Here is a 27,017-nt window from a genome sequence, read left to right as displayed (position 1 = left end):
CTGACACACCGCACCGTAGAGATATAGATATATTTGTGGTGATGTTGCATATTTAAGACAACTTTACATAATGCTTCCAACACAGTTTTGGCATCCTCCCCTGCAGCAGGGCCGGCCCCTCTCACCCCATGTCCCTCCACAGCCCCGGAGCACCCCCCGAGGGAGCGGACACAGGAAAGGTGGGCAGGGGTGCCGGCAGGTACCTGCCCTCGCACACCAAGGTCTCCATCCCCCTCCATTTTACAACACGCCTCTCACAGCACCAGCATCCTTGAGCTGGGGAGCACAAGCCCTGCCAGGTGGGGAAGCCCAGGACTTCGGAGGAAGGCGAAGGATGGCACAGATCTTTGGAGATGGCAAAACGCCAACCGGCCAAGGCTGTGAGCCATCGGCTCCTGCTGACCCTGCCTGGAGCAGAGGGGTTGGGGTGGACAGTCTCCAGATCGACCCCAGTAGCTCCCCTGCTCCAGCCCTGCGCAGGGGCAATACCCCTTCCCCGGCTGCAGGCAAGATGATGGGAAGCATCCTCCCAGGCTGAAAACCAAACCCAGACTTCTCCACACAGCATCGGTCTTGGAGAAAGGAATGTCGCAGGCGGTCCCCAAGCCTGGGAGGACGGCAGGGAAGGGGGATGCTCTGCTGCATCCCTTCCCTGGAGGAGATGGCGTCTCTTCCCTGCGGAGGAGGTGGAAGCAGAAACAACGGAGAGCGGATGGAGCCAGCCGGACCTCGTCTCGCCTCTTTGCTTTTTGGCCAAGGAAGCACAGCAGATCCCGAGAGCTCCTGCCGACCCGGGAGAAAAGAAAAGGTTGGGCCAAGGGGCCGTGGCACAGGGCAGCCGTCCGGGCACGGGAAGCTGCTCTCTCATCCGCAGCAGGACGTCAGCCCTGTGGATGGCATTTTGGCAGGGGACTGGGGCATCCCTTTGCTGAAGCGGAGGCGTCAGGGTCTACAGCAGCTTGTTGGGACTTGAACCATGAACTGAGCGCTCCCCCGCTTGCTGTTGCACAACACACGCCGGCAGCTCCAAATATTTGGCACAGTCAGGCAGCTGCTTCAGAGGGCAGGCAGCACCCCACAACCAACCCTGCCTGAGGGGCAGCAGGGTGCAGTTCCCCAGCAGCCCCCAGCAGGAAACAGGGAAACAGCAAAACAATAATAATACTACTAATAATTAAAAAAAGAATGTAAACGACCCAGCACCCTGTCCTGTAGCACCAGGACACCCAAGAGAACAAGGTATGTTATAGTCTGAGGGGAGATGGAGACACAAGGACTTCCCGGCCAATGCGGGGTCTCGTCTCTATTGCACTTTGCATCATATATATTTTTTTATATATATATATATATTTATAAAAATACAAACTAAAGGGCTGGGGTGGAGGGGATGAGATACAAGCCCTGGGCCAGCAGCAGCTCCGTGCACACAGCAGGCTTTGACCCATTCTGCTTCTGCCTGTCCCTAGAGTCCCCTGCCAGCCCTCCCAGGGGGGCAGCCAGCAGCACAGGGCCTGATCCTGCTGAGATCCAGGCCGGGGCTGGGCAGGGTGCCGAGCTGGTCCAGAGCCTGCCCATCCCCCAGCCTTCCCTCCCTCCCCCATCACCCCTTCCCAAGGTTCCAAGGCCTGGAATAACAAACGCACAGCTCTTCCCAGCTGCTAGCGCCATCCGTGCCCCGGCCTGACGAGCACCCCGGCAAGCTCTCCCTGGCCAGCAACTGCCCACTCCCAGGGGAGGTGGGCAAGACTGACCTCACACCTCCCCCTCCACCCAAAATACCCCACAGGAGAAAGTTTTCCCCCACCCGGAGGTTCCCATTCTCTCTTCCTCGAGTGACTACGGTGCAAATGGCACGGGATGATGTAGTCCGGGTGCTCCTCACTCCCAAGGCTGCCGCCCCCCCCGGCTGCTCCTGCTACCTCAGCCGCCCGTCAGGTTTGACGGGCCCCAGTTCTGATTTGGGGTCCGGGGAGAGGGAGCTCCAGGAGGTTTCGCTGCAGGTCTCCAGGGAGGCGCAGGCGGAGGGGCTGCCGACACAGATGTCTGCCACGGACCAGAAGGTGCTGATGGCGCTGTCTGCCCAGTCCTCCAGCGCCTTGCCCGTCAGCTGCGCCTTCTGCGCCGCATCCTCCTCTGCCTCCTCAGAGCGTGGCAGGTTGAGGATCCCCCCCAGACCCTGAAAGCTCTGCTCCATGTATTCGTTGCGAGGGGGCCCGCCGTGCAGCCAGTTGCTGTCATCTGGGCAGGAGGGAAGAGATGGAGAGAAGAGAGAGGGGATCAGCAGTGCAGCAACATCCCGGCACCCTGCCGGTCCTACCACCACCCTCCCGGTGAGGCTCAGCACCCCGTCCCTTTGCAATCCCAGCTCTCCTCCAGCCCAAGGAGAGGGGTGCTGCTGCGGGATGGATCTAACTGACCTGCAAACGGGCCCTCCAGAGCTGCCCAGGGGTCTGGTTTGAGGACTCACGTGGGCAAGGGGACACCAGCTGGAAGGATGGCTCCTGCCTTGTCATCAGCTGCAGCCCAGAGAGGCCAGCACAGGGGGGAAGCACCTTGGACTGCCAACAGGGAGACCCTCCCATCCAGTCCCAAACTCCAGAGCATCCTCACCTTTCCTGAGAGGCTGCTTGCGGTTGAAGGTCTGGGGCACCACCAGGAACTGGTTCTCCCCCAGGGGCTCCCAGAACTGGAGGAGGCGGATGGTCCAGACACCAGGGCGCAGGGGTCGATTCAGGGGGGGCTTGTACTGGGTGAATTCTGCCTCGGCATCCACCGTGATGTCGTAGGAAGCAGCAATGACATAGGTGGGGTCGATCCACACCACCGTGGCCGTCAGGTTGGGGCCCCGCGACCACTTCTGCATGGCCACCGGCTCGTCGAAAGGCCCCATCAAGCCTCCAAAATTGCGGAAGAGTCTTTCCTTGGGGTCCCACTCCGTGCCCACCTGAAGGGACAGGAGGCACAAGCAGTGGGATGCTGGACAGGGAGATGCTATCAGCTCAGGTTTTGCATTTCACGTCCCCAAACCAGGGAAGGCATAAACTTTGGAGCCCAAAGCAGTGCACACCCAACCCTCCACAGCTCTCCTGCCTGCACCATGCCAGCACTAATCCAGCTGTGTGATGCCTCCTGCAGCTGCAGGTGCTGAGCATCACAGCCTCAGCTCCTCCCTGACAGATCCCCTTCAGGCCTTTTCCCCAGCAGTCAGCTCCACACCCCACACAGAAGCCAAACTCCTGGACAAAGTTTCGTTCTCAGACATAACAGCAGCACCATGTCCCTCTATCCCCACTTCATGCAGGTGCGGGAGAGGAGGAAGGGCAGCCTGGTGTGGGAAAGCCAGGAAGGAAAGCGGGCATTGTGAGGGAAGCTCTCCCCATTTACCTCAAGGTTTTGTAAGCGGTTTGCCTGCCCTCCATGACCTGCCAGTTTCAGAGCTCCTTGGGGCATCATCCACACCTCCAGGGACTCTGCCTGCCCAGTTGCCGAATTCTGCACTTCCTGCATCACCAGGTAACCCTGGAAACGGTCGTCATAGAAATATAAGTGCACACTGGATGGGAAGCCCCGGGGCTCAAATCTGGAGAGAGACAGACAGAGAGGTTGCACATCTGAGCATCAGCATCCTCCCAGCATGAGATGCAGGCCGCCACTCAGAGCCTGGATCGAGCCTGCAACAAATACCCCACCTGCAGAGCTTGTCGGCCTTCGCTGCTGGCGTGGATGCAGCTTTGCGGAGCCCCAGCCTGGAGAAGGCCGTGTAGAAGGTGAGGGTGACATCACTGAGGCCGCTAAGCCCGTCGACGCGGTCGTAGACGTTCTCCCAGTACGCCTTCAGGGCCGGTGTATTTGGAGGGTAGCTGCCGTAGAGGTGAGTGTCCAGGATCTCCAGCACCTCCTGATTCACCGTCGACTCAAACTTGCGGGCGAAGAACGTGGGTCTGGAGAGTTGCTGGAAGAGCACAGGCATTTCTGACAGTGTTGGCTGCACCCACTCTGCCCTCCCACCTGAGGGGGCAGCTGGGAGGGAGACAGACCTGGAAGAAACATGCTGGGACCCATCCTGCCCCCTTTGAGGACACAGGCTAAGGAGCAGCAAAGCACAGCCAGCCTCTACGTGGGATCCTCTACGACAGGATCAGTGGGAGCGTGCAGTACACTTACTGGTAATGCAGATGGGTTCCCATCTCTCCCACTGCCTCCCCCTTTCCGTGCTCAGAAGCAGCCATGTGTCATCGCGCTCCTTCGCTGCAATCTCTATTCAGATGGGCCCCCACCCTGCAGAGCCGCTGCGGAGCCCTGCACGAGGCCTGGCCACGTGGCACAGCTTGCAGGATCAGGGCCCTGTGCTACATAAGCCCAGGACTGCTAGAAAATCCTGCTAACTTCTCTTTTCAGGGCTGGGTGTATCTCCCCCAAACCTTCCTTGTTCAGTCTACATCCCTACACACTGAAAGCACGGGATACCATCTGTCACAAGGCACTTTATCCTGCCAAAGAGGACCGCACTCTGAACTGGTTTTACTGAAAAGGTATTTGCCACAAGTGATAGGTCTGAAGGAAAAGAGCAGGAAAATGGAAGAGCAGCAGCATCACAAGCAAAAGCCTGGCTGCTGGGCAGGACAGTCAGCGTAATCCCACTGCCCGAGTGTTTACAGACGTGTCTATGCCAAGCCAATCCTGCTCCTGTCCCTTGTGGGGCTGGGCTGAGGCTTGTGAGGGCATGCACAGCAGCTAGCATTGCACCCAGGGATGCACCCACAGGGGAGCTCAGAGAGGAGAGACAGGGAGGAGGGGAGAGAGCGGGAGGAGAAAGGAGGATCTTTTTCACCTGTAGCCGGAGGAAGTCCTGGGGTTTGAAGTCATTTGGGGAGCACCCGCACCAGTCGACTATGTGTTTATATTGGCACTTACAGCCCAGCTTCCGGTTCCAGTTGGTCACTCGGAGGTTGTTATCGACCAGTGTCTCGCAGGCGTGACTGTTCTCCAGGACCGTGTGGAAGAAGGACTGCACAGGAGAGAAGGGACAGGACACCCAGCGGGGATGGAGGACGGGTGGTTAACGGAGACCCCCCCCACCCCTCACTCACAGAGAGAGGAACAGGACAGACCTCAATAGCTCCTGAACAGAATCCTATCCCTGTTCCCAGCACAAGGCAACACGTAAGGGACCAGGCTGTGCACCCACACCGGTCCTTATCTGGCCCAGATGAGCATCTGGACCTAAAGCAGGGCTGGATATAAACACGACCCTTGGCCCGTCCATTCCTCTCTCCCCTCTTTCATACCTGGCTCTGGACAAAGGGGAGGCACAAAGCTGCCTGAGCAGAACCAGCAATGCCCTTCGCAGCTACCCAGGGCGGGGATGAAGTGGGACAGAGATGTTAAGTATAGTGGGAAGAAAATCTGGCCCATACCCCACAGTCAGCACCCACCTCAGCTGGCAGGAGCGTGTAGGTGTAGAACTGGCGCAGCTGGGACACCAGTTGGTCATTGGCATAGACCACATACTCCACAAAGCTGCGCGTCAGCGAGAACCAGTCAGAGCCCCCATCCACCACGATGCCCTCGGGGATGTGGCGCTCGCCCAGCCGCCACATGTGAGAGTCACACTCGTGGAACAAGCGGTCCAGGCCCTGCTTCTTGATAAACCTGGGCACAGGGATGAGGGGTTAGGAGTGTCACCCACTTTGCCAGGTGCAGCTACATCCAGAACATCCCCCCTGCCCCAACTGTTTCAGTTCTTTTCTGAAATTCCTCCTTTTTCTGTTCCTCCAGCTCAGCTTTGCCCTTAGCTGGGATTACCTGGCATTGTCTCGGCCATGAGACTTCAGGAAGTTCTTATCTCGGTATTTGGACAGGAACATCACCAGCTCCTCATTGGTCCTGAGGTGCAAATTAGAAAGCATTAACAGCCCCTGAGGTAAAGCAGACCAGTAAACATTCATACTGTGAGAGCTGTCAGACACAAGGAGCCTAAAGCTGCTCAGTGGGTGCTGACTCAAACCCTTGTCCCATTGCTGAGGAGACACAGATGCGGCCTCTGTGCTGTCTGGTGCCTCACATGCTTGTTCCCCTGCAACACCCAGACCACTGGAAAAAACAGCCTCCAAGGTACTGGCTGGGCTCCTCTGCAGAGATGGGACCAGTCTGGCCCTGGAGCATCATCACCAGCACGTGGATCACCAGCACGTGGCTGCAATCTCCAATGCCATCTTCCCTCAGCTCCCTGCTCCTTCCTGCCCCTCCCAAGGCTACTGCAGCATCACGCAGCCCAAACACCTCCATCACCCTCCCCCTGCCTCAGCAAGGTCCTCACCTCGTGGGGTAGTCAGTGGCGCTCAGGTTGATGAAGAAGTCCCAGGGCCACTCGGGCAGTTCCAGCAGGTCCTTCATGCTGCGCAGGTACATTTTCAGCAGGCTGGCACCTCCCCAGATGGTCACCATGCGCCAGGGTGTCACGCGGATATTGGGGTAGTGCTGGGCCAACTCCACCGCCTCACGATGGAGGTAGTTGGAGCGCTGCCAGGGAACAAGGCTCACGCTCAGCAGGGAGCTCGTCTTCCCAGGGCCCTGCCCTCCTTGTTGCCAGCCTGGGGTCAGCCCTTATAGCAGCCTCCACAGGGAGGGGAGCAGCAAGACAAGACTGCTCTGGGCAGGGGGGACAGATCCTGCTTCCCTGGCGTTGCAGAAATAGGCATGGGAGGGTCACAGCTCCACCAGCAGCAAGGACAAACCCTACCCAGCCATGTCTCTGCTCACCACCCCCCCACGCCCCAGCACCCTGTCCCAGTGACCGATCCAGGCACTGTCAGCTCCCCCTCTCCCCTCACCCCTGCCGCATACCTTGTCAACGTGGATGTAGAAGAAGTGCTGCTCATGGTACACAGCCTTGATGAGTCGCTTCAGCTGGCGAATGGCCCTGCCATGCACAACCAGCATGTAGGCGATGCGCACAGGCTTGCTGGGGGGCACCTGCTGCAGCCGGCTCTCGTCCCACTGGATCACAGGGCTGACCTTGCCTGCGTGGGGAGGGAGGGGGCTGTCAGCCGTCCCCAGCCTTGTCACCCAGCACCCTACCACCCACAGCTCCTGATAAACCAGGGAGACCTGAGCAAGGTGGGAGACAGCAGGGAAGAGCTCGGCCTCAAGCAAACCCCATCAGCGCAGCCCAAACTGGCTGCAGTGCCAGGCCATGGTGGCACATGCAGCCCCTTACATTAAATTGACAGAGCCGTGGTAGGAAAGGGGGGGGTGTCCTTCTCTGGCCCTTCAAAACAGAAGATGCAGCTGGGCCTGCCTCCGACCTCTACAGGCACTGCAGGGTGGGATGAACAGCCCATCTTAAGTAAGGGTGGCACAGCTTTGATTGGATTACAGAGGCAGCAGTAATCTGGGAATCAGTGGCAGATTGAGGCCGCTTTTTGCCGGGTGGGGCAGTTTGGTGACATAAGGAAGGCGGCCCACACACCTGGCTGGGATATTGCCGATGCCCAGGGTGACCGGGAGCACCCCAGCAGGACTCACCCGAGAGCTGGCAGTGGCGAGGCACTGACTGGGGCATGAGGCTGCCGGCCCGGTGCAGACACACCACGTTGGCGATCTCCTGTTGGCACTGCTTGCTGCTGGCCCGGGCCAGCGCTGAGAGGGCATCTTTGCCCGTGATTTCACACTTCGGGGTGAAGCTGTTCTCGGTGGGCTGGGGAGCCCCCTCCACACTGCCTGTGTCGCCCTGCTGGAAGATGGCTAGCTGGGCCTCCCCGCGCAGCTCTGTCAGGTTCCTCTGGCTGGAGGAGTCCGGCGCGGCCGGCAGCCTCCGTCCCGGTTTGTGTCTCGCCGTGACGGCTCTCACCACCTTGGACACCAGCGCCCCGGGGCTGTCTGGCCGTCCCCGCCATCGCCCGTGCTTCCGGCTGGCGCTGCCCCGGCGCCCGGCAGAGCTGTCCGAGTCCTTGGAGCCGTCACTGCTCTCGGGCAACCTGGCTTTTTTCTGCCGCTCCTGTGCCAGTTCCAGGTGGATGCAGAAGAGAGGACAGACAGCATTAAGTCGGGCCTGCTTCCCCCCAGCTCTGCCAACAGGCTCCCCAGAGCATCCCTGTTCCGAGAGCTCGATGCTCCCTGTCCCCACAGAGCTCAGTGCCGCAACATGGCAGGTGCTCTGGGAGCAGCCACTGCACAGTGAAGGACATCACACGGCCCCTCCGCCACCTAAAGCCCCAGGCTAAGACCCCACAGCACCTCCCTGCATGGTCCTATGCCCCCCTCACGGGGACAACTCCCTATATGCCAGCAAGGGAGACCTCGATTTGCAGACCCCGTCATCACAAAGACCCCAGACGCACAAAGAGGGTCTTGCTTTCTACTGCCAGACTAAACCGCCAAAGTCAGTTGTGTCTGCACCAGCCACCCTCTGGGGTCCTGCGTGGGCAGGGGCATCCCCAGACGACAGAGATGAGCACAGGGCTGCTCTGGCTGGAGGTGGTTATTTTACCAGGAGGCAAATGGACCAGCTCTTCCCTGCCATGATCATGCTGTGAGTCTAAGCCCAGTGCATCCATCTCAGAGCCAGGGTCCTAGGTGGCTGCAGCTGGGCTCTCTCGGGCTAAAAGCACTGGAGAGGCACTGAACAAGGTCCTGCATGTGCTCCCTTCCCTGGGCCCCAGCTTCCCACGCTGGGCTGGAGCAGTCCCTGCGATCGCCAGCTCCTCTAGAAATCCCTTTAACAAACCCTCCCGCCGAGCCAAGCGGATGTGTAAAGGGAGCAGTTAATTATGCTTCGTTACCTCTGCCAGGCTGGCTGATGAGCAGAAACGAGTCAGCCCTAGGGAGAGCAGAGAGTTGGGAAGTTTGGATGCCTATGAGAGCCGCTCTTGTAGGAAAGCACTTTTCCAGCAAGTTGTGCCCACAGGGCTGGGCCAGGGCCCGTATGCCCCCACCGCAGGCGGTCCTGGACAACAGGCAGCAAAAGCAGCTGCCTGCTCCAGCCAGGCCTCCCAGGGCTATCTCACAACGCCCTCAAAACCCTGCCCGCCCAGCCACTGTCCCAGGCACCACGGGAGGCTCACTGGGAGCTATTCCCAGGCAGTGGCATCTTCCAAGGATGGGCAGTTGCCTCACAAGGACAGCGGGACCAAATTAGCCCCCTGCATAAGCCCCCCCTGTGGGCATAGCTACTGGGAAGGTCACAGCCAGGAGAAACCACATTGTGCAAAGGCTGGAAAGCATCTGGCAGGATCTGCCTGCTCTGCAGTCCCTGAACTACCCATGTTGTGGTGGCACAGCTTGCAAACCATGGCTACCCAGGAAGGAGCCAAGCCACTTCTTAACTTCCGAGGGGCTGGCGTCAGCGAGGATCAGCCGAGCCTCCTTCCGCCCAGACAGGCGTCACAGGCGGCCCGAGACAGGCAGCGAACCGTTCATTAGTCACTACACAGGACCATCTGTTCGAGAGTTAGAAACCTGTTTTCTCCACTGAGCATCACAGGAGAGAGGAGTCGGGAAGACGACAGGCAAGGAGCAAGTCTCTTCCTGCAGGGACAGGGCTGAGCCAGCGGATGAGACCCACCAGCCCCACTCGCACCCTTTGCTCCCCAACACGCCTGGCTCCGGGGACAGCCCCTGTGTGATGCCTACCCTCGGTTACAGTCCTGCTCATCCCCCTGGAAGGAGCCCTGTTCCTGGCTCACAAGTGTGCCTGGCTGCTTTCCCCAGTAGGGAAGTCGTTAGAAGCATCGCCAGCCTTTCTGGAGCTGCCAGTTAACGAACTCAATGGCTTCTAATTACTGCATCACAGCGGAGCGATCCCTCCACCCCAGCCTGGCAGGGAACAACTCCGGCCACGTTGCTCTGCTGTATTTAAGACTTGTACACAGGACTTTTGGTAAGGCTCCTCATCCCCCTCCTTCCGACACACTCAGGACAACTCCAGGTGCCAGCCAGAGGTCACGTCTCCCGTCCTGCCTCCCCTGATGTGACACTGCCATACCCACAGTGCCATAGAGCTGTGGGTCAGATATCTACCTGCACCCTGTCCCCAGCGCAGGTCCAACTGTACCAACATCTCCAAGCTCTGCCATTGCGAGCAGCAGAGCTAACAGCAACTGGTGTCCTGCAGGATTCCCCTTCTGATTGACTGACTGGTGTCTGCCGCATACGAGCACTCATCAGGCAAAACCAGCGCCAAAATGTTCCAAAGTCACCAGAGGAATCCAGATGCTTGATTGCCAATCACAGCAGCAAAGCCTTAAACCTCTCAGTTAAAATGGCTGGAGCCCCCTAAACCCAAGCTATTTGTGGGGGAAAAGTAAAAATCGAGGAATCTAAGCAAAGCTGGAATAAAAGATGTTTCATAGGAAGCTTCTCTGATGGCCGCAGCACATGGAGGACACTGACACACAGGCCCCAGAGAAGTGCCGCCTCCTGCCTGGAAGGAGAAAGATAGCAGGCAAAGTGGGGGAAGAGGCATGACTGGGCTAAAACTCTTCTTCCAAGTGACAGATCCTCTTCCCCACCCACGAGGACACTTTGCGGTTTGCATTTTCCTGGTGCCAGCTCCACTGCGGACCAAGCACTCTAGGAAGCTCCTGCACTCACTCAGGAGCCATCAGCGTCACCACAACAGAGGCAGGATCACTTTGGTCCCTTGGGCTCCCACCTTTGTGTGCAGACAGGCTCACACTGTCTGCAGTGGGGATGCTGTCAGCGAAGGGCTAGGTACCAATGGGAATTTCCTCCCCCATCAGCCAGTCTGGACAGGGATTATGGTGTTTGATTCCAGTGGAACAAGATAATTTGGCTTCCTGGAGGTAGGAAACTCAGTGTTGATCTGAGTGGATGGAGACTGATCCAGCTTCTGCTGGTCTGCACACCACAAAGCATCTGCTTGGTGAATAAAGGGAGCCTGCAGGACTTTGAAATCGGGCTTGGAAAGAGAAGTGACATGATCCAAGTGGCACGGCCTTCTCAAGGAGGGTTGGACTGGTGGCTCTGATGTGGCTGAAGCCCATTACAGGGCAGCGAGCAGTTGGTGCTGCTGGTGTGAGACGGGTTTACAGCCTGCTCCGGTGAAGGCAAAGATCCTCACTCAGTCTCTGCTCAGGTCACACCGGGGAACCACTGGGGATGGAGCCTGCCAAGGTGGGGAAGCTCTTCCCTCCCCTATGAAGGGAAGAAAAGGAAACCAGCAGGCTTTGAAGAACCAAGCAGGACAGAGAAGGGGGCTGCCACCAGCAGAGATCAGAGCAGCCCTTTTGGGAACACCTGGGCAGCACAGGCAGCTGCCAGCCCAGCGCACAGGGCTGCAGCACAAGCCTCCGAGTGCTGCAGATGCCCCAGCCCAAGGCACTCGTCTGGAGGGGAAGGTGAGCTCGCCCAACTCTGGATGCTCCACAGTGTTTACACGACTCTCCCTCCCTCTCTCTACAGGAGTCACAGCCCATTCATGGTGCAGAGAGCCAGGTTAAAGCTGTGCCCATTAGTGGGAAGGAGCCATTTACGCTGACAGTTAAGAGATCCCAAGGTTCCCCAAATCCTTTCACACCTGCAAGGTCAGGCTCTCCTGGGAGAGTTCCTCCAGCTTTACCAGAAATGCCCCAGGGGAACGGCGGCTCCTCCAGGTCTGGCCAAAACCAGAAGCTGCAGGAGGGCATGGAAACCAAGAGCTTTGCCATTTTATAAGAAATAAAGGTTAACTGGACTTTTCCCAGCTTGCTAATGGGTTTGGGCTGTCCATAAAGTTCAGGATGGTTCTTGCCTTCTCTGAAGAGGCTTGTCTGTTTCCAAGCACTGGAGCCAGGCCTGCTCATGGTGAACCATCCCCTCTCCAGATGAGGGGACCCATGGCCAAACCTGTCAGCTGCCCAGGTCAGTTTTGGGAAGAGACATGGGGAGATCAGGCAAGGACCAAGGCAGAATGAGCCAACCCGGGAGGCCGTGCAGGGCAGGAGCAGAGAAAAGCAGACAAGCACTGCAGGACGGTGCAGAGGGAAGGAGAAGCTGGGAGCAGTGAAGTGATTTGATCAAGGCCACAGGCAAGGGGCAGTCAGGACTCCCGGCTGCCAGAGGAGTCTGCTCTCACGCTCTCAGTGCCTCCAGATTGTGGGCAACTTTGTGTCCCCTCTCTTTGATGCATTTATTCCTTGGTTCTGTTTTGGTGGTGGGCGTACAGCAGCACATGAGGGTGCTCACAGCCATTCCCAGTGGCCCAAGAGGAGGCCTGGGGCTGGGAATTAAACTGCTGAGTGAGTGGTTGCCTTAGAGACCTTCCCCCCTGCAAGGGGGCTGCCCGGTTCCCCCTCTCACCTCTTTGCTCTCAAGGAAAACTTTCTAGTCCTGTGAAAAGACCTGCTGACCACAGGGTCACCCTTCACACCAGGGAGGCACCCCACAATGGGGAGGGGAAGCTCTCGCCCCTCCAGAGATCCCCACCTCTCACCTCACAGCCACTAGCTTTGCTCTGCCATAGCTAACATGCTCACCCCATCTCTGTCCACCTCTAGTCACATGCTGTCCCTGCCAAACCTGGCTTCACCATCACCCCGGGGGCTTGTTGGCAGCCTGCGGGGTCTCTACAGCCCCTGGAGCATGAGGGTTCTGCCCAAGATGAGGGGCTCTGATGCCATGCAGATATTTGCCAAGGAAACCCATACAGGGACTCCCAGTCCTTCCCCAATGCTCTTGGAGAAACCAGCTTCAGTCACCGGTCCACCCAGATGCAGCATGCCTGGATGCAGTCCAGTCAGCCCACGACAAATAAATAAATTTGAATAAGCAACCCAGAGGTCAAGAGCTTTGTTTGAAGGTGGCAGCAACATGCTCCAGAGGCCCGGGTCCTCCTCGATACCTGCTCTGTGTCTGACCTTGGGCAAACACCTGCACCAGCCTGTGCCTCAGTTTCCCCACACATAAGAAAGAGGTGACGCCTTTTGCCTTAGCAGAACGTTCTGGTAGAAAGACAACAGATGACTACAAAAGGTCCTTGTACCCTTGCACTTCACAGGGATATCCCTGACTGGACCAGCTGAACAGAAGCTGCCACAAACTTCTTGAGCTGCTGTACATGCTCTCCCCAGCTCTCTGAATTACCATATGTTTTCATATTTTCTGGCTGGGGTATCACTGACCCCAGCTTTCTGCGATGTTTCCCAAATCACAGGGAAGCTCAAGACCCCCATTGAGCCTCCCACGCTCCCCACCCCATGCCAGACCCCGACTGACACCCCCTGGGCCACAAGCTCCCCTTCTCAGGTGCCACAACTGCTGCAGGTGGACCCCCTTCACAGGTGACCTTAGAGACCTTCCCCCCCTGCAAGGGGGCTGCCCAATTCCCCTCCTCACCTCTTTGCTCTCAGGGAAAACTTTCTAGTCCTGTGAAAAACTGTCAGCCCTGTGATGACCACGGGGTCACCCCCCACACCAAGCAGGCACCCCACGATGGGGAGGGGAAGCTCTCGCCCCTCCAGAGATCCCCACCTCTCACCTCACTATGGATGACCCCACAGTCACTGCCCCCCAGCAGCCTGGGGCCTGCGGGACCCCCCACCCACCCCAGGGACCCCGTCCTGGGACAGGCCCTCACCAGTCCCACAGAGACACCCGGGGGGGGGACGACGACACCCCTTTTGTGTCCCCTCCCAGCTCCAGAGCAAAGGGACACACCAGGCCCCCCCCCCCCCCGGGCACTGTCCCCCCAAGGGCCCCCCCCCCCCTCAACAGCCCCCTCCCAGCACGCACCACCCTCCTATAACCCCCCCGGCCCGTCTCAAGCCCCTCACCTCCTCCCCTGTCCCCGTCCCCCCCCATGGCCCCCAGCCCCTTTATCCCCCCCCGTACCCCCGTCGGCCCCCTCACAGCCCCCCCAGCCTCTTTATCGCCGCCGCCCCGTCCCCTCACCGCCCCCTCAGCCCCCGCCGGCAGGCCCCGGGCCGCCGGGCCGGCCCTCCCCGCGGCGCACCTCGGCCGGTCCCTCCTCGTCGAGGCCGGCGGAGGTCCAGAGGACGAGCCCCTGGAGCAGGAGGATGGCGAGGGCCGTGGCCACCGCCAACCGGTACCGCCGGGCCAGCTTCCGCGCCCGCCCGCTGGCCACCATCGTCACGGCCGCTCCGCCGCGGCAGGGCGGGCTGCGCCGGCGCGCGCCTCCCGCGCGCACGCGCCGGCGGGGCCGGGGGGAGGGGGCGGGGCCGGGGGCGCGCGGCTCGGGGCCCGGGGGGCGGGGCGGGGGGAGGTCGGCCCTGCGGCGGGCGGGCGGGCGGGCGGGGGGGGGGGCGCGCGCCCCGGGGTGTGCGTGCCCGCCCGCAGGGGCGCGCTGGGCGCGCGCGGGCGCGCGCCCCGGGGTGGGGCGCGCCCTCAGCGCGCGCGCCCGTGCCCGCGCCCGCCCCCGGGGCTGTGCGTGTGTGGACACGGGTGTGCGTGTACCCGTCGTGCACGTGCATGCGTGCGCCGTGGGTATACGCACGTCGGCGGGCGTGCACCGCGGGGCGCGTGTGTTCCCGCGGGCGCGCGGGCGCCTGCCCGCGCGCGTGAGGCACCCGGGGTGCGCGGGTGCGTACACGCGCGCGTCCGTCTGCGCCCCGGGGCGTGCGTGGCCGTGAGTTGCGTGTGTGCCTGTGAGCGCGCGCGCCGAGCTGTAGATCTTCGCGTCCGCGCGCGTTGCGGTGTCCGTGTCCGTGCGCTTGCGTGCAGCAGGGCGTGCGCGTGGGCGTGCGCGTGTGCCCTTGGAGGTCCACGTGCTCGCGAGCAGCACGGGCCTGCGCGTGCTTCTGCAGGTGTGCGCCAGGGGCTCCCTGCGCGCACGCGTGCCCGTGCGTGCTGGGGTAGGCACGGGCGCGCGCCCGCGCGCGCTGCGGCGCGTGCCTTTGCCCTCGTGTGCATGCACGCTGGTGTGCGCACGTGCAGATGTATCTGCGTGCCGGGATGCGCGCGTACGCCGTTACCTGTACTGGGATGCGCCGGTGTGCCTCGGCAGGCGTGCGCACGCCCGCACGTGTGTATTGTGGGCACTTACGCGCGTGCACGTGTGTGCGCAGGGGCACGGGGGGGGGGGGGGGTGGGGCGCAAGCACATACACGTGTGCACGGGGGCACATCCATGTGGGTGAAGGTCCCTCCCGGGGAGCAGCCTGCTCTGGGCCAGCACGGCTGTACTGGTGCTGAGTTCCCCAGTCCCCTTGCTGCCAGTTACGGGGCCGGGCCCAGGGCTCGGTGCCCTCGCGGGACGCTCACACCTCCGTTCCTGCCCGCAGGCAGCGTGCAAGGGCCTTACCGAGCTTCGGGGAGCCCCCCGGCCCCGTGATGCTGCTCAGGGGGGCTCTCCGCAGTGAGAGGTATCGGCCGACCCCCCCCCCTCGGCTGGCAGAGGAGACTTTTTGGGTGCCCAGGGGTGAGTGCCGAGTTCGCTGCTACCTCAGACCCACCGGCCTGTCGGAGCGAGAGCAGCCCCGATGGTGGAAAAAACCTGCACGAAGCTGTGGGCACGGCAGGGCCTTCTGCACAAAAGCATCCAGCTGCCGAGCTTGCTTTAAGGAAAAAACAGAAAGACCCCAGTCCTATTTCTGCTGCGATAAAACCTGAAAAGATTCCAAACCTCTTTCAGGACACCCACTCAGCAAAAATTGCTCCGGACGAGCTCCTGGGGGGTGGCTGCAGGGAGAAGAAGTGCCCTGGGATGGAACCTGGGCTCCAAGGCAGACCCTCACCACAGGAGCCCCAGCTTCGCCGGCCGACCCCTGCCTTCCCCCCCTAAAAACTGCTGTGGGGCAAGTATTTTAGCAGGGGAAATAGGAAACAGTGCCTGGGTGGCGATAGCAGCTCCGGAGCTGTGACCTCCTGTGAGCTTCTTGGGCAGATTCTGGAGATAACAGCCGAGGGAACCGCAGCAAGAGGGTTTTAAGGGGAAAACTGCCCCGAAGGTTTTCAGGAGGAAGAGGTTTAGATAAGAGGGGCTTTCTTGAGCTGCAGGAGGGCTCCGTGCAGCCTGCTGAGCTCCAGGCGGGCTTCCCTGTCTAATAGGAGCGATTTGGTCCGTGGCCATGTCTCCACGCCGGCAGGAAAAGGCTCACCACGTGCAAGAGTGGGATCTCGGTGCCGACAACCAGCGGGCAGCCTGTTTCGGAGGCAGCCTCGGTGCCAGGGCTGGGAGTGAGCACAGGGACAGCTCTGCCTCAGCTCTGTTCCCTCATGGGTGCTTTGACCAACGCCTAAGTGAGGCTTGAGGCAGAAAACGCATGGCCTGCCATTAAAAAGGGCAAAAACCTCATCATCCCTCCTCTGCTGGAAGAAATTTGTTCTTCCCTGTGTTATTCCCCTGTTCAAGATCCGCGCCTTGCAAGGCGTAAGAAACAAATCACAGTTTAGTGCTGTTTAGAGGCTGTTTATCGAGAACAAGTCGGAGGCATTCCCGCAGCCTGTCGCTTCCCAGCTTGCCAGGTAGCAAGAGCAGTTTGGGAAGCAGTTGCACAGCCCCGGGGGTACAAGAGCCGTACCCCCCTACACCGGCTTCTTAGCCAGGGGATGCGCCCCGGCACACGTCCCTGGGGAAGGAGGAGCAGGGTGCCTCAAGCACACGTGCTTTCTGATGGAGAGGAGGGAAATGCTCCAAGGAAAGATGGAGGTGCTCCCCAAATCCCGCACTCCTCCCCAGACCGGCGGGAGCAAGAAGCTGGGCGCACCCCTAGTTCATGGTGGAGGGGGATAAAACATGTCAATCCACCCAGCAGCCCCCCAGATAATCCCCTTCCCCCGCATTAGACCTGCCACTCATCTCACACTCAAGTTCCTACCGGATCATGACCAAAACCCATTTATTACAGAAGTTACTTAAACTCGGTTATTGCCCAGCTTCCTTAGAAAAGCCCCAGGCAGCAATAGGCGCATCTTGGCCCCAACACGAGCTCCTCTACCTGCACAGCCCTCTGCTTTTTTCACCCCTGGCTTCAACCTTGTGGCTTAAACCAGCCCAGAGCCAAACAAAGCCCAAAGAGCAGAAAAAAGACACTTCCCTCCTGCTTATGGAGCCAAGGCTTCCCCAGCAGCAAGCAGACCCCACCGGTCTCAAGCCCAGGCTGGCTCCCTGGGGATTTGTAGCCCTGTGGTTCTGCCTCGGTTGCTCTCCTGCTGCCGGGGGGGGCACAAAAGCAGGGCTGACCGCAGCACCCCATCTCCTTAGAGAGGGCTCTGCGCTTGGCTACGTTCATGATCTCCCCTTCCTTAAAATCTTGCTGTGGCAAGAGCAGAAGAAAAGCTCCTTCTCTGCTTGGATCATCCTATCTGCTCATCTCTTCTTCTGTATTAATTGGGGGTTGCAGGCTGCAGTAATTCATTAATGACCCAGGCAGCGGGGGGTTTCCTAGCTCTGTCCTGCCGGGGTTTGTCTTTCTCCCCAGCTTCACACGAGCTCCCCGTTTGCCCAGGAACCACTTTTCTCTCCACCAAGGCTCGATTGCTGCTTCTGCTTCTCTGCCTTCCCTCCCTGGCCAGGAGACGACTTTTCTCTCCTGCTGAGCACCCCTGAGTATTAACAAATTTTGTAACAGAATATATATGTATTCCAGTGACAATTATTCCAGAAGTCATCCCCTGTTACACTTGAATGAGTTATAAAATACGGGTGCGACGGAGGGAAGGTGGAGAAAGGAGCAGGGCTATGTGGACGTCAGGGAGCATCCCTGCCTGGCCGTACCCAACTCTCTCACCCATGAGGTTCACTGCTGGGTGCACACAATGGCTCTAGAAACAGAGCCTAGCTCTAAAAACGAATTTCCAAAATACCCCTGTCCTGCTGAAGACCCTCCTGCATCCATCCCCTCCCGCTGTCCCTCCTCACTCAGGCTCTGCCTTGCAGGTCCCCAAAACTAGCAGCCCAGAGCTGGGGTCTGGCTGGAGGAGGTGGTGGAGAAGTAGCTCTAGGTGCTTCCAGAAAAATCACTGTTCCCTTTCAGGAAGGGGTGAGTTACAGGAAAGCTTGTGCACCAGGATAGGACATCTCCACTTTCAGCAAATTCCCACAGCCGGAGCTCAGAAATCATGATTTTGGGGCAGAGTTGGTTGCACGGTGTAAATCAGCATCCCTGCCCCTGGAACCAGCCTGGCTGTGCGGAGCTACAGCGCCCAGATTCCCGTGGCAAGGGAAGACTTGCCTGCCTGGGCAAAACCACTTGCATGGGACTGTGTGTGTGGAAGAGCTCAGGTTTTCTGCTCCCAGCCCTCTTTCCAGCAGGAGTCAGCCCTTCCAATGCCAAAAACGCGGAGGTTTTACCTGCTAGGCGTTATTTCTCTCTTCCAGGCAGCTGCCCTGAAACACCACTAACGCTGGAGGAAAGGCAAATTTCTCACGCTCTTCAGGTTACCTGAAAAAGCTTGAAAGTCTTCAACTGTTAAAACTTGGGTGCTCAAAATGGCTTTTGCAGAAGGTGCTGCTGAACACCCCACCTTTGCACACCCCGAGGATCCCGCACCCTCCACCCTCCTGTGCACCCCCATCATGCAGCTGGCGGCTATTTCTGCCTTAGCGCAGCGGCGAGGGCTTTAATTTAAGTAAGCCATTTAGTTCTTTTTTTAAAGCATGAAAACTAGCTCCAGATATGGCATAATGGGACCTGGTTACCTAAAAAAAAAATCCAACCGATTCCTCCTCCCCACTCCTTCAGAGAAGGGGTGTTATTATCTCCAGTAATGGGGGAGCAGGAGGAGCAATATGTGATTTTCTTTTTTTTCCCCAGTTCCACATGAAATTTGTGGCAGAAGAAGTTTGTTCCCGTGGGTGCAGAGGGGTTTGCTTTCCCTTTTTTCCCAGTGATTGCTGGAATCTGGCTGGATGCTCCTTTTCATTACAAATTGCAGCGATGCTTGTCTGTGCCATCGCTGTTTGCTCCCTGTGTGCTCCCTTCTCTGAAGCCCAGCCTCAGCAGTGTGGCAAGGACCTCCTGACCGAACACAAGAGGAATTTTGCTTCCATAGGAAGATAAGCTTATATAGGAATAACCTATAGGAATAACCACAACTACCATACCACTGACATCTACTTGCAGCCGCCTTTGGTTTTGACAGAGCAGGGATGCTCCACGTGGCTTCTCGAAGAAAACAATTACAGAAATATTGAAACAAAGCGCAGGGGGCAAGAGCATGCCCCAAGCGCAGCCCCATGAAATGTCCTGGCGGGGAGCCGTGCCGCAGCTGCCGGCAGTGGGGCTGCTGGTTTGTGCTGGAGCAGCAGAGTCCTTGCCCTTAAAGATCTGGGTTGCCACGCTGCTGGAGTCCACCTGGGCACCAGTAAGGGGCTGGACCTGCTTTTGGGGCAACACTCTGCAATAATCCCTTTAGTGTGGTACAAATACAGCTAAATGCTGCGCTAGATGCTGTCAGATTCTCAGTTCCTGTCACTGATAAAGGAGCGATACTTTACACAAAAGAACGTATTTAGTGGGTGGCAGAAAATAAATTATAAGCGGAGAAGAGCAGGGTCACGGTTACAGCCCATCGTGTGCTCCCAGCCTGGGGGTCCTTGGGGGTGATGGGGGAGAGAGAGCAGGAGCAAACCTCCCTGGGGGCTGTGGGACCAGGGGGTCAGGGGACACGCTTCCCAGCTGCCGGGCAGGAGGGACGGGAGTACCTCTGCCATCTCCTTTGCACCAAGACCCTACTGCGCTACACCCTCCACCTGAGCCCCCCAGTATTTGGATGTAACATATGCATTTGGATATAACATTTCTTGCTGTCCTGCTTCCCAAGAGCTGCCAGCTCTGCCTGGCATCAGCATGAAAAAAGTCTGAGGGGACTACGAGTTTTGGGAGCATCAGCCCATGTGAATAACAGCCAGAGGGGCAAGCGGGGTGGGTGCTGGGTGCAGGGAGCCAGGCAGCCCACCTGCAACCCCCAGCCCACCCTCGCATCCCACTGCCGGGCTCTTCCACACCCTGCCTGGCCGGGCTCTGGCCTGGGCTACCCCAATGCAAAGGGCAGGTTTTTATTCCCAGCACCATTGCTGTACGGGTGAGGTCTCCAAATGCAGAGGGATGATTTCATCCCACTCCACGCCTCCTGCTCAACCTCATCCTCTTCGAGGTTGCTCCAAGGAAATGTCTTAGCCTACAAGAGCAGCAGCTCCGCTGTCAAGCCAGCTCCTGCCCGAGCCGAAAGCCAGCCCGTGTCCCGCTGGCACTGCCGGCAGCGGGAGCAGCCCACGGGGCCGGGGGCCGGCTCACACCCTCTGCACTGTACTGTAGAGCTCTTCTCTGGGCTGTGGAGCTGACGGCATGTTGGCATACGTAGCCTCTTTTTCCTCTTCCAAACGCTGGGAAAGGAGGGGGATAAACAACAAACATCCTTCGGGGGGTTGCTCCAGGGCAACACCATCTGCCGTAACTTCTCTCGGCTGCTTTAAGCACCCAGGAGCAGCCGTGGGGACCGGAGAGGGCACCCACATTATCCAGGGTCATTTGCACCCCAGCTTGGCATGTCCCATTGCAGCTCCCTCCCTACCCACCCAACCCACCCCGTTGCCCACCCGCCCCAGCTTTCCACCCACCGCCTCGAGCTCGGCACTGCTTTGTATTCTCCTACCTTATGGCTCTGCTTGATCTCCGTGTACTCGGTCGTGGTGTCTGCCAAGCAGCGGAAAGCCTCGGCATTGCTGTACAGCTGGCTCTCGGCTGTGCCTGCGCGGTGGTTAATGTCCGCGTAATTCAAGGCATCCGCTCCCTGACATGCGAAGGAAAGGGATGAACTCTTAACCTACCGCTGCTCCCCTGCCTGCAGCCCCCAGGGATGGGAACATCTCCCATCCCACTGCCTGTCCTCGTGAGAGCCGAGATGGCTGCGGGAGCGTTGGGGGAAAATTTAACTTGCAGCAAGGGCTGGCTCAACATTCCCCAGGGGAAACCTGGTTAGTGACACCAGCCCCTCCTTGAAAGCTGGCGGAAAACGTTAGAAAATATTTCCCAAGCAGTGACCGAAGATCAGCTGCCCCGCAGCCTCCTCAGGTGTGCTTTACTGCAGGTTCCCAAGGCTGTTCCACCCAGAGAAGCAGCTCCCATGCTTGGAGGGGCTTGGGGAGAAACTTCTCAGCTCAATCCTAAATTCCCTTCCCAGGAATACTCAGCAATAGTCACACAAAATCCCTGGTTGGGTCTTTCTGTTGGCAAATGGAGCCTGAAGGATCCCTCCCAGCCTAAGGGGCCATGGACCTCGCTGAAAGCAAATGGCTCTGGCAGCTCGCTTGCTCAGCTCAGGGTGTAACATTTCCCCTCTCCAGGCGAGCTCGGAGCACACCATCCGAAGACCTCGTGCGGTTTGTCTTACTGTTTGCGATGTGCTGCGAGTCCTGTCCATCTCTACAGCTGCTCCGGGGAGGGCTGGATGAAGCACGGATGTGGTTAGACATGAGTGAAACCAGAGGAAAAGAAATGTACTAAAAAACTGCACTGCCACTGCAAATCTCACTGCCAAGCAGGAAGGGAACCTGTTGCCCCATCAACCATCTAAACTGGAGCAGTTCTTCAAATAAAACCAGACCCCGCGTGCCAGCTGGTGACATCCCCTCCCGTCCCTCGCCATCCTTCGCACCGGCCTTAAACTTCGCATCAAGCCTAGGGCAAGCCTGGCCTACGCAACCAAGCGTGTCTGGAGAAGCTGACGGTGCCCAGACAAACTCAAGCGGGTACCGTGCCAGGCAGCACTCACCCCGAGAGCTGCCATTCCCTGCTCCCCTCATCCCAGGGGATGAGACCTGTGGGATGATCCCACTGCTCCCCTGGGGGAAGGAGAGCTCCTTGTTGGAAGTCTCAGTAGTGGCCCCAGGAACTGGATGGAGCAGGTATGGAATGGGGGAGAAAAAATGAAATATAGAGGAAAACCCAAATATAGCAGAAGACAGGCTCTGATGCAGAAACAGCGTGTGTGCGGCAGTGACAGCTTCGCTTACCCTTCTTCCTCTTCCTCGACATTTTTACCAAAATGCCAGCCGCAATTGCAAGCAAAAGGAGAACCATTATGATGCCTGGAGTGAGGATGTGCTCAACCACTTGCAAGCTGCAAGAAAAAAAAAGAGTTTCTCTTCTCACACTTCTCGGAAGCAGACTCGGGAGGAACCAGCATGGAGCAGGCAGGCAGGGAGCGGCTGTGGGTGACGGGGCTCGCCTCAGGAGGCAGGGAAGCAGGCGGGGGGGTGGTCAGGCTGCAAGCTGGGCACGGAGCAAAGCAAACTGAAAACTGCAGAAGGAAACGGACACTTGGGTCTGAGAGCTGCTGCGTCTTCGCTGTTTTAAGGATCGGTTTCTGCACCTAATTTTGCGCTCGTTTGACCTTGTAACGGGCAACCAGGTGAGGTTGGTGTGCCAGTTACCCCTTGAGCGTGCTGATGGGAAGCCTCAGCTTTGCTCACTTCTTGCATCACTTCTAAGAGGCAGGAGAGGAGGGAGGAAGCTCTGCCGCTTTGTTCTCATGCCTTCTCAGCTGTCTCTGCCAGGCTGCATGTGGCTACAAAGCAGAACAGGACCCAGCCCAGCTTGTGGGTTTCCCACAAGCAAACAGTCCCTCTGAGTTTTGGGGAAGGAAACAGGGTCAGCGTTGCAGCCAGAAACCACTTCTCACATGGTGATAACCTGCGTCTTGCTTATGCTGCAAGACCGACAGGGAACGAGCAGAGTTTTGCTGGGGCCAAGCGACCAGCCACGCTGTGATTATTCTCCACGTGGAGTGGCTGGCTGAGAGGTTGAAATGCTGGTCTCCAAAGGCAAAAGCGGGAGGTCTGAATCCTTAAGGGAGGTGTGAAGAGCCCGGAGAGTTGCAGGGCTCCGGGTACACCAGAGAGACCTCGTGGAGGGAGGTGACTGCTGCGGGCGGGAGCTGGTACTCACTGTGGAGAGCTGAAGTGTTTGGGCTGGGAGTCACTTGATCCTGGTTGCGTAGACTTCCCCCAGGGAGCTGTCTCCGTGGGGACTGATACAAAGCTAGTGACATCAGGGTGCTCGGTGGTCGGGGCTGGGGAGGAGGAAGAGGAAGCTGTAACAAAAAGAGGAGAGGCTCAGTCAGCCTCCCTGCCTCCACAGGGGGAAAATGCAGTGGGTTTTGCAGACACTCGGAAGTGACCCACTTACTGTCACACCAGGAGAAGCTGGGTCCCCTCTGCCACGTCCAGAGCACACTCCTCAAGGTGGGAGGGCTGTAATCCCCTGCCCCTGCCCAGGGGCCTTTTCGTGGTCCCGGCCCCCCCCAAAATGTGCATGCACGCAGCAGAGTTCACCCTGCATGAAGGGGATGTGGGCACCCCATGCCTAGACCGGTACTAACACAGCAGCCACATACAAGTGTCCCACCATGGGAGCTGGTCCCTGGCGAGGGGACGGAGAGGGACGTTCATCAGGGTCTGGTGCCCACAGGCACTGGCTGCCCCACAGCAGGAAATGGGGCAGCATGGGGGTGTGAGGAACTCCCTGCTATTAAAATACAAGGCAAGGAGACCGCAGACAGGGCCAGCAGGATCTGATGAGAGGGGAAAATGGGGCACGGAGAGCAGGATGGTGCACCCCAGCGATAGGGGTGACTGACCCTGGGGCACCGAGAAGGGGCTGTGGTGAGACCTGGGCACGGGGCATGGGTGAAGGCAGCACCTGCCACGGTGGCAGCCTGCCCAGCCCTGGTGACACACCCTGGGGCAGCCCCACGCGGCGTGGGCACCCACCTCCTCCAGGGTGCCCCGTACTGCACCCCCGCTCCCAGCACTTGGTGGAAGACACACCAACACTGGACCTGGGGGACCCACACGTACTGACCTCGGCATACGATCACCTCCACGTCGTCACTCTCATCAAGCAACCATTTCCTATTTCTCACCCCGCAGCGGTAGGTCCCCATGTCCGACTCTTCCAGTCCCTCTACAGTCACTGTGAACACCCGCTGTGCACGATCGTCCCGGATGGAGAATCGGCCCCGCCGCACCTCGGGCTCCAGCTCCGAGGTGATGACGATGTCAGTACGACAGGTGTAAACGGTTCCCGGAAGGCACCAGAATTTCGGCTTCGACTCCTCGCCGGGCTCGTACGTGCAGTTCACCAAGAGGGACCCGCCCGGGAATCCCCACACGGTGCCGGGCCCCCTCACCGCCCAGCAGCCTGCGGAGACACACGGAGCCGCGGGAGTGCCGCTGCCGCCGCCACCGCCGCTCCCGTCCCGCCCGTCGGGGCCGCTCCCCGGAGCCGCTCCGGGGCCCGGGGGGCTCCGGCCCGGCCTTACCTGGCAGCAGCGCCCAGGCGAGCAGCGGCAGGAGCTGCATAGCGGCTGCGGCACGGCGGCGCTCGGCGTCCTGCCGCGTCCGTTTCCTCGCCCCGGGGCCCGGCCCGCCCCCGGGGCCGCCCCCGCAGACTCGCCCGCCCCGTCGAGGCGGAGCGCCGGGACCCCGCGGTCGCCTCGGGGCCGCCGGAGAAAAGAGGTGGAGGCGCGGAGCGGTGGCAGAGAAACTTTATTGCAGCCGCCGGCGGCGGCGGGAAGGGACCAGCGGGACCCCGGTGCTGCCCGCCGCCCCCCGCGCCGGCCTCCGTCCGCGCCGTCGGGGCCGGGGCGTCCCGGGGCGAAGCGGCACCGGCTGCGGCCGCGGGGTCCCCGCCGGGGGCTCAGCCGCCCCGCAGGCTGACCCAGAGCACGGCGGCACTCGCGGCCACCAGCACCAGCACCTGCAGCCCGGCCAGCACCGGGAAGACGCTGACGGCGCCGGGGTTCCTCCGCGGAGCGTCCGTCCCCGCGGTGGGTGGCCGGGGGATGGTCGGAGGGAGGACGGGGGCCGGGCTGAGCGTCGAGGATGCACCTGCGGAGAGGGGACAGATGCGGCGGGTGCCTGCTGGGCACCGACCGGCCCTTGTCCCTCTCCATCCCCCTGCCCCCAGGTACCATCTCCTCCCGCTGCCCGGCCCTGGCCCCTCCGTGGTGGTCACTGGTGCTGGGTGGGGGGTGTGGAAATATGTGCAGGGACTGACCTGGGGACACGATCACCTTCACGTCGTCACTCTCATCAAGCAACCATTTCCTATTTCTCACCCCGCAGCGGCAGGTCCCCATGTCCGACTCTTCCAGTCCCTCTACAGTCACTGTGAACACCCGCTGTGCACGATCGTCCCGGATGGAGAATCGGCCCCGCCGCACCTCGGGCTCCAGCTCCGAGGTGATGACGATGTCAGTACCACAGGTGTAAAAGATTCCCGGAAGGCACCAGAATTTCGGCTTCAACTCCTCGCCGGGCTCGTACGTGCAGTTCACCGAGAGAGACCCCCCCAGGAATCCCCACACGGTGCCGGGCCCCCTCACCGCCCAGCAGCCTGCGGAGACAGACAGAGCTGTCGGAGTGCCCCTGCCACCACACCGACGCCTCCTGCCCCATGGGGACGTTTCAAGGCTTGAGCCCCTGGCGTCCCCTCAACCCTACCTGGCAGCAGCATCCAAGCGAGCAGCAGGAGCCACATGGGCAGGCTGGCCTGGGCCACGCGTCAGGGCAGCCCTCCTACCCCTCACGCTCCTTCTTCGTTGTGTCTCTGGGGCTTTCCTTCCTCTTGTGCCTGGGGTACCAAACCCGTTGCCGCTGGAGGTTTAGTGAGGGCGTGAGATTTCTTGTTTCATCTGGTCTCAGCTGACTTCCTGCTGTCCCTGTCATCCAGAGCACTGCTGTGCACTGTTCTGAGTCCTGCCACTGCACTCCTGCCCCCGCTCCTTCCTCTTGCCCATGGGCTCTCCTTTCTGCCCCTGGCATGGCCCCCATGGCGGGGTGCACTTCTGCTTCTCCCCTGCCTCGCTGCCACACTGCCCAGCTTCTCTGGCCAGGCAGGTCACCCAGGGGGGTTCTGCCTCTCGAAGGGTGGCTCAGCCTTGCACAGGGACCCCCTGAGCCCCAAACGTGCCCCCAGATTGGGGGCAGTGCTCCTGCATCGGCACCCTGTCCCCCCCTCCGTGGGAAATGCAGAGGGGGAGCCGCAGCCTCCTGTCCCTGTGCAGCTGGATGTGAGCACCCATCCCCGCTGCCCTGGCCAGCACGTCCCCCCGGACTGTCCCCAGCACAGCCCTTCTGCAGCTCAGTAGCCTCATGCCCAGCACCCTGATTGCGTCTCTCCAGCCTTCCCCCCGTCTCCATCCCTTGTCTCGTGGAAGTACCAGTCCCCTCCAGTGTCCTCTCTCCCACCCCTCAGCGACTGGCTGAGCCTGTGCTGGGTTGGGCAAACCCTTCGGAAGAAGCTCCCAGGGGTGAGGAAGGGTTTGGGGATATGTGGGGACAGCCAGGACAAATGCAGCCCATGCACAGGGACCAAACCCACACTGGGTGTCACAGGGTCTTTCTCCTACAGCCATGCGCTGGTCCTGGCTCAGACCAAAGCCTTGCACGTGGACTTGCTACCGGTACCATCGCAGCTCTGGCCTTAGCAAAGGCGAGGAGATGGCTTTATTGCCAGCAGTTGGTTCCAGTTTAGCAGTGCTGAGGGTTTTCCTTGGCGGAGACACAACTGAGCTGTCCCTGTCCCTGACTTGTGCCTGGCCCTGGCCCCTGGCCCCTGCCAGTGGCTCTCTGTGGATGAAGGGTCCCTGCCCTGAGCATCACCCGGGCTGGGCTCTGGGCTGCTGGGGGTCCCTGTGCAGTTGCTCCTGGGTGCCTTCTCCTGCAGGGAACAACCTGGGAGCCCTGCAGTTCCCCATGGCTCTGCCTTGGAGCTGCCACCTCCATCCCCTCCACACGTGGTGGCTCTGGGGCAGGGCTGTCCTCACCTGACAGTGCCAAGAGCCATCCCTGGATGGGGCATTCTGGGGACAGGAGGTCTCACCTGGGTCCCCCAGTGTCCCCTTCCTGGAGCTTCCCTGCTCCCATATGTTCACCCAGGAGGTGGCACCGGCCAGGCCCAGGAAGATGAGGCCCTTCAAACCCACCAAACAATAAACAAGGGGTTGGGAGCCCAGCAGGTGGAAGCACAGCCCTGGCCCTTGTACTCCCAGTGGGCTCCCACCAGCAGAAGCAGGCAGCGGAGCGGCAGGGACACCGAGGTGCAGGGCACATGT

At 59.9% G+C, this 27,017-nt stretch overlaps 1 protein-coding gene across 4 annotated transcripts; it reads right to left on the bottom strand.

Annotated features, from left to right (window-relative positions):
* Positions 1 to 16: 16 nt before the first annotated feature.
* XYLT2 (xylosyltransferase 2) lies at positions 17 to 25,456 on the bottom strand. 4 transcript variants are annotated; one of them, XM_049812075.1, is made up of 16 exons: positions 25,405 to 25,456; positions 24,959 to 25,297; positions 22,847 to 22,991; positions 21,913 to 22,019; positions 21,291 to 21,343; positions 20,553 to 20,690; positions 7,528 to 7,999; positions 6,847 to 7,022; positions 6,320 to 6,522; positions 5,806 to 5,886; positions 5,436 to 5,652; positions 4,832 to 5,008; positions 3,690 to 3,952; positions 3,385 to 3,580; positions 2,611 to 2,944; positions 17 to 2,238 (listed from the first exon to the last, which is right to left on the bottom strand). In XM_049812075.1, exons 1-16 carry the CDS (start codon positions 25,439 to 25,441, stop codon positions 1,916 to 1,918), a joined length of 3,261 nt encoding a protein of 1,086 aa, XP_049668032.1. In that variant the 5' UTR covers positions 25,442 to 25,456; the 3' UTR covers positions 17 to 1,915. The 4 variants fall into 4 exon arrangements, with proteins under 4 accessions (XP_049668032.1, XP_049668029.1, XP_049668030.1 ...); XM_049812072.1 differs by lacking the exons at positions 24,959 to 25,297; positions 25,405 to 25,456 and adding exons at positions 23,762 to 24,100; positions 24,222 to 24,318; XM_049812073.1 differs by lacking the exons at positions 24,959 to 25,297; positions 25,405 to 25,456 and adding exons at positions 23,762 to 24,100; positions 24,222 to 24,318 and having other exon boundaries at positions 22,847 to 22,970.
* Positions 25,457 to 27,017: the final 1,561 nt, after the last annotated feature.

The sequence above is a fragment of the Accipiter gentilis genome, chromosome 10 (genome assembly GCF_929443795.1).
Source record: "Accipiter gentilis chromosome 10, bAccGen1.1, whole genome shotgun sequence".
In the NCBI taxonomy this organism is placed as follows: domain Eukaryota; kingdom Metazoa; phylum Chordata; class Aves; order Accipitriformes; family Accipitridae; genus Astur; species Astur gentilis.
This window is presented reverse-complemented; position numbering and strand designations above follow the sequence as displayed.

What these genes read in the sequence shown, in the direction of transcription:
- XYLT2 (XM_049812072.1), bottom strand. Translation starts at nt 24,261, where the DNA reads ATGCAGCTCCTGCCGCTGCTCGCCTGGGCGCTGCTGCCAG. An exon ending in TCGCCACTGCCAGCTCTCGG is followed by an intron (nt 7,023 to 7,527) that starts GTGAGTCCTGCT and finishes CTCCCCACGCAG; the next exon opens with GCAAGGTCAGCCCTGTGATC. An exon ending in CATGGCCGAGACAATGCCAG is followed by an intron (nt 5,653 to 5,805) that starts GTAATCCCAGCT and finishes CCCTGTGCCCAG; the next exon opens with GTTTATCAAGAAGCAGGGCC.